The 6,657-nt window shown below is 33.0% G+C and overlaps 1 protein-coding gene across 1 annotated transcript; it reads left to right on the top strand.

Moving 5' to 3' along the window:
* Positions 1 to 2,826: 2,826 nt before the first annotated feature.
* LOC107921501 (cytochrome P450 78A5) lies at positions 2,827 to 5,913 on the top strand. Its single transcript, XM_016851345.1, has 2 exons — positions 2,827 to 3,851; positions 5,299 to 5,913. The coding sequence occupies exons 1-2, from the start codon at positions 2,892 to 2,894 to the stop codon at positions 5,911 to 5,913; spliced, it is 1,575 nt and encodes a 524-aa protein (XP_016706834.1). The 5' UTR covers positions 2,827 to 2,891.
* Positions 5,914 to 6,657: the final 744 nt, after the last annotated feature.

Below are 6,657 nucleotides of genomic sequence, written 5' to 3'. Positions count from 1 at the left end.
ACAAACAATATGCATTAAGATGATGCATATGCCTAACATTAAACCTTGAAAACATTTGTAAGCGATTGCAACAATAATTCCTTCACCCATTGAATTACGTCACCTTGGGGGAATCTTAATCAACAAGTAAAAACATAGATTTCCATCCAATTAATACGTGAACCTAATCCCTTAGGTATTCACACGTACTAATAATTGCTTCACATTTTGCCATCATTCTAACTTAAGTATAGCTTCGTGGGAAGTTACTTAACTAGAATGATCTTAAGTGTATAATCATCAACTCAATATCTATCATAATATGTACCACGAATGAGTCATCTTGGGACAACCTCACCGAGTAACATGTATCAAATAGTTGTAATCTTTAAAAAAGAAAAGTTTCTTCCGTAAAGTCCACATCAGGGCAAAAAAATTATCATATGCTATTGTAAGATAGTTACCTCTTTTTTATGAAATCTCCTTGGTGAAATCTACATGAAAATACCACCTTAGGGCCTATAAATTGTCATGTCATCACAAGAGATCATTGATGGAGGTCGTAGGTCTTGTTTAATAACCTTTTCCCACTCAGTCTTTTAAAATCCATGCAATGTTTTTATTTTTGGTTTCAATCACAAATGCTTAAAATGTCATGACAAGTTCATGTGGCATTTTTTTCTACTTAGTAAGAAAACACATTCATTTGAGAAAATGTATGCTTATCATAAGGAATGTAAAACACATTAATTCTCCCACTCAGAGAATTAATTCTCAAGCCATTTCTTTACTTAGTGAGAAAACACATTCATTTGAGAACGTGGCCCATTTCTTGAACTTCATCATTTCCATTCATTTCTGTTTATTTGGTTCTACATGCAATTCATTTCTAATTTCAACGAGCCAGCGGAGGAACTAATTGGAAATATGTAATTAGGGCTCAAATGATTTATAATTAAGTTCTAACTTTTTGCCTATTAATAATAAACTCATTTAGTCACGAATTCATTCCACTATGGTATTGTACTGAACTCTCCCTAATTACATACCATTACGAAAGCTACTTAATCAGTGATCATCCAAGGATCTTATCATAAGTGTGTTACCCTCATAACTTATCCTTAATTCCTTTGGGATAAATTCGTTCTCCCAATATGATCCTATTTTATCTCATGGTAACCATTACATCTTCTTTTATGAAAAGTCAATTACTATCAAATAGTAATTAAGTCATTTATCACAAAGACAAATGACTCGTGGCCACGTTTACTTTTCATCTATCATGTAATGTCGATGAGAGAATATCATTTACCCATTAGTTGGTCTATAAATTCTACTATTGTGAATGATACTACATACTACAGAAGTCATATACCCAACAAAGCATCTTCTGGTTCCTTTTCTATTTGAACTCAAGCTTTTAATTACATCAAAGTATATTAGTCACACATACATATCCCGTTATCCACTCAGGATTTAGGTATGACATGCTATGAATGTCACAAGTAAATAAATCTATAAACAGATCTAGGATCTATTCTACTTGGGTCTTGTCCGATGTCCTGTCAATCCAGTCAGTCACATCTAGGCCTCTATTTTTTAGGAGTCATCAACTTTAATGCTCAAGATAAAACAACTCCCAAATTGGACTTGATAGACAACATATTAGTATTTAATTAGTTTGCTTATTTGTTATTAGTCTAAGAACATGTTTAGGTTCATATATTAATACAAGTTATCTTTTCATATTACGATCCGATCACGTAATACCGTTTAGTATTAGTTTAACGTTAGATAACCAGTGAATCAATATTTGTTGTCATTTTGCTTTGCATGCAAACACCGATAAATACAATATGCAAAGAATGTTAATGTGATCAATAGATATTTTATTAAACCAATGTGTTCAAAAAATACAAGTGTACATAGACGAAAACACTACACTTGGGACACTAGATTCAACAGTCTTCCACTTTCCTTAATAAAGTAGGTGAGTCATGTTTCGCATTCCTATACCCTCTATTTGGACCTAATGTGGAGCATTTTTAAATTACATGAATCAAATTTTAATCACATGTGCATCTACTACATAGATAGTTTGGATCTAATGTGTTAAAATAAAACGAATAGCACCAATAAAATTTAATAGAGTTATTTTTTAACATGCCAGATCCAAGTTATCCATGCAATAAGAGTACACATATTTGCAATTTGATATGCGTGTTTTAAACATGCTCACGTCATATTCAAGTTGACATTTAAGACCAAACTAATGGCTAATATGATAAAAGGATTGAGTTGATATGATACTAATACTTTTATAATTTAACTACAAACATTTTGAAGATTAAGAACCGAGTTTGAGGATTTTCGTGAAATAACCCTACAAAATTTAAAATAGACGGGGTTATGATATTTTCTAAGTGAAAATTCAAATACAATGCTTTTGTGGTTGGACTCGAAACTTGGCTGCAAATTACAGTATACAGCTATAAAGGATTAGGCTATTACTATAAAGTGATGTATATAAGTACAGGTGAATCATTTAAAATTTCTGCTTTATTTTCAAGTGAAATCTAAACGCCTATACTGGGAGGACTTTATCATGAAACAGATTTTGATAATAAAGAAAAACTAAGCCAATTAAAAAAAACAAAGGAATTAAGCCAACAAATTAAGCCCTTTTTACTTAACTCTTGATGATTAAGTGCTGTTTTCATTTAATCAGGGTTAGCAAACTTAACTAAACATCATCTTAGCGTATTCAACCATAATTATCTTCCCATGCGCTATATATGCAATCCATCCGAAACACAATTCTCATCATTAAAAAAGTTCACAATCTCTAGACCATTCCGTTAACGCCTTTTCTTTCAGATCTTTTATCCATATTTCTATTAATTTCTGCAACAATGAAGCTTTTGATGCTTGCAATGATCAACCTCTCACTGTTGCTCTCTCTACATGCTGTCACTGTACACCTTGACCAAACACCATGGCCTTTCGCTCTAGTTTTATTCTCGTTCTTATCTTCTTTACCTTTCTTTATGAACTACTGGCTAGTCCCTGGAGGATTTGCATGGAGAAAGCACCATGTTTACTCTCCACAACTTCGTGGTCCAGTCGGTTGGCCTTTGCTTGGAACCTTGCCGCTAATGGGTTCACTTGCTCATCGCAAGTTAGCAAACACGGCTTCTTCACTAGGTGCAACGAGAGTTATGGCATTTAGCCTGGGAACAACGCGTGTGATCATCAGCAGTCATCCCGACACCGCCAGGGAAATCCTATCTGGGTCTTCATTTTCAGACCGCCCAATCAAGGAGTCAGCTCGTTTGCTGATGTTTGAACGCGCCATTGGTTTCGCACCCTCCGGTAAATACTGGAGTCATCTTCGAAGGCTTGCTGCCAACCATATGTTCTCCCCTAGGAGAATCTCTTGCCTGGAGCCACTGCGCCAACTAGTGGTTGATGAAATGTTGGTGGAAATAAACAAGGGAATGGAAGAGAAAGGATTTGTAGAATTGAGGGGGATATTACAGAAAGGTTCATTGAGTAATATACTAGAGAGCGTGCTTGGGAGTTCTATAGTAGAGAAGGGAGAGCTAGGGTTAATGGTGAAAGAAGGGTATGAATTGATTACTATGTTTAACTGGGAAGACTATTTCCCTCTAAGGTTTTTGGACTTTCTTGGGGTGAAAAGAAGGTGTCATAAGTTGTCAACCAAAGTAAGAAATATTGTGGGTCAATTTGTGAAAGAAAGAAAAAAGTGTGGAGATAAGATCAATAATGGTGGGAATGACTTTCTTAGAGCTTTGTTAGCTTTGCCCAAAGAAGACCAGTTAAGTGATTCAGACATGGCTGCTGTTTTGTGGGTAAGAGAATCTCTTTCTCTTCTTTGAGATATGCATATAATTCTAGTACTCCCAGTCCAACAAACAAATTAAAACCTATCATCAGAAGCATATATTATATCTAATTTGCTGAGAGTATCTTAGATCATATATACTTAATTTATGTTACCGTCTAAATAAAAATAAATAAATAAATAAGCAATTATTGGAATCTTGTTTTGTTGCCTCTGCTTTCCCGTTGTCTGGCATTGCTTTCCATTTTGGTTGATGACAATGGAGACAGCTTCATTTTATAGGCCTCATTTCATCTTTTTGGTCGAAAGGGTTAGGTTTCGTACATATGATATATATCTCTAATGTTTAAAACATTAACATTATATAAGTCTATATATCACCTTCACATTCTTTTTAAATGATCATTCCAGCTATTAGTTTAGTTTTTTTTTTTAATAAAAATCAAAACCCTAGATGATTTAGTAAGTTTAGCCAAGAATAAAAGGCAAACTTTACCCCACCTACATATTCTAGCCAATTCTCAAACATAATTAATTGGCTTGTGCTTTCCACGTTCTTGGTTCTCCTTGTTTCTTGACGCCTTTAACCATTAGTGGGGATATTTCTTTTATAGGTAATATTTGGACTTTGGGTTTTGTTGCTGTATTCATAGGTAAAAATAGATATAAGCAGTCTTTAGTTGATAATGCTACTAAAATTACACTGGATTTATGGTTCATACATTAAAATAAATAATAATATATTATTAATAAGCGTAATTATTTGGTAAATAAGTTATACAAATTTTTAATGTCACTAACGAGTTAAAATTTTGTTATCTATATATCTTTAAGTTATATTTAAATAAATAAATGAATATAAACCATGTCATAAAATCTCAACTATATTTGTAAAGTTAAAAATTATGATAGCCTATGTAACAAATAATTATTATATTAATATTTCTTAAAATGGATTCAAGTGATTTCATTTATAATAACGTGTCAAAATTTAGTTCACTAACCATAAATAAAATTAATCACAGCAAGTGTATTAAATATAAATCTTTGCATTTAATATATTGTTGTTTAAATATACATAGTGACATTTAACCGCACAAGTATCATTTAATAAAAGTCTTTATTACCTCTTTAAAAAATTTCTTAAAAATAAATACAAATAATTAAATTTTTAACAAGAGGGGTTTTTTCTCTAGATTCATTATGAGTTTAAGTCTCACTTTATGTGAATCTATCTGGATTTATTTTTGTTTTTAATATAATTATACTTTGTAAAGAGTTCATTCTAATTTTAATTACTTAAACATATAATATTTGTGATTCATAATACTTATATTTGTACTTGTAAACTCCTTTTAAAAAATCTTAAAAATAAATATGAATAGTTAAACTTTTAACAAGTACTGTTACATAATTATAAAATGTATTAAGTCATATGTTGTATTTTTTTCTAGGAAATGACATTTCGAGGTACTGACACTGTTGCTATACTCTTGGAATGGATAATGGCGAGGATGGTTTTGCACCAAGACATTCAAGCTAAAGTACAGAAAGAGATCGACACTGGCATTTGTCACAACCAAGTTCAAGATTCCGATCTCCCAAATTTCCCCTACCTCCAAGTGGTTGTGAAAGAGGTTCTAAGGATGCATCCACCAGGACCACTTCTATCATGGGCTCGCCTAGCCACCCACGATGTTCACGTAGGGAAGTCTTTCGTCCCAGCAGGCACCACTGCAATGGTAAACATGTGGGCCATAACCCATGACCCGTCTATTTGGAAAGATCTAGGGACCTTTAGGCCTGAAAGGTTTATTGAAGAAGATGTTCCCATCATGAGCTCTGATCTAAGGCTAGCACCGTTCGGGTCAGGTCGAAGAGTATGCCCTGGGAAGGCACTAGGGTTAGCCATCGTACAACTCTGGCTTGCACGGTTTCTCCAGTATTTTAGGTGGCTTCCAACGGCGCAAAATGTTGACCTTTCAGAGACTCTAAAGCTTTCTCTTGAAATGGAAAAACCGTTAACATGTCGAGTGGTTCCCCGAACTACACAACATATAATTTCATGATTCAAGAAAGATCAATTCGATTAAGTTCAAAAATAAGTATATGAATTGTGAAATGTTAATTAAACCAAGGTAAGAACGGGAGTGATTCATGGAATGTCCTAAGTGGACACTATAAGTAATAAAATTAGCAAGAAAATAACTAGGAACAATGAAACCCTCGAGCTTAGCTAGCTTAAAAAGAATACATCTCCACAAGTTGAACACGAGGACCGCTAGAATTTGTCAAAAAAGTGTTTTTGTTGCCTTTTTGAGTTACTGAAGGTCTTGAATATATATGTGTGCATCTATAATTATTGTGTAAGACTACGAATTCCAATATCTATATATAACATTTGATATAGTGTGGTTGGATTGACATGTTATGGTTAGAATTTGTCTTTTTCTTCTTCTTTTTTTGTATAACCAAATAAGCTTTATTACTAAAAAAGCCAAGCATCTTGTACAGATAGCTAGCAAACAAAACATAGAGTAAACACCTCAATCGAAATAAAGCATCACCCTAGGAATAACCATAAATGTAACCAGAAATGAGGAATAACAACCCAAAAGTAAACATGAAAACAACAAAAAATGAAGCAAAAGAATACGATGGCTATATCCGTGCAAAACAATACTTGAAATATTTTAAGACCCAGCAAGATTTCATATGAATATCTAAGTTTGTTTCATTTATTATTAGGTTAAGTTTCAACCATACAAATAACGAGTTTAATCAAAGTCAAATATTTTAATACTCAGAGAGAT

This window comes from Gossypium hirsutum, chromosome D01 (assembly GCF_007990345.1).
Source record: "Gossypium hirsutum isolate 1008001.06 chromosome D01, Gossypium_hirsutum_v2.1, whole genome shotgun sequence".
In the NCBI taxonomy this organism is placed as follows: Eukaryota; Viridiplantae; Streptophyta; class Magnoliopsida; order Malvales; family Malvaceae; genus Gossypium; species Gossypium hirsutum.
The sequence above is the reverse complement of the archived record's forward strand: the minus strand, read 5'-3'. Positions and strand labels throughout refer to the sequence as shown.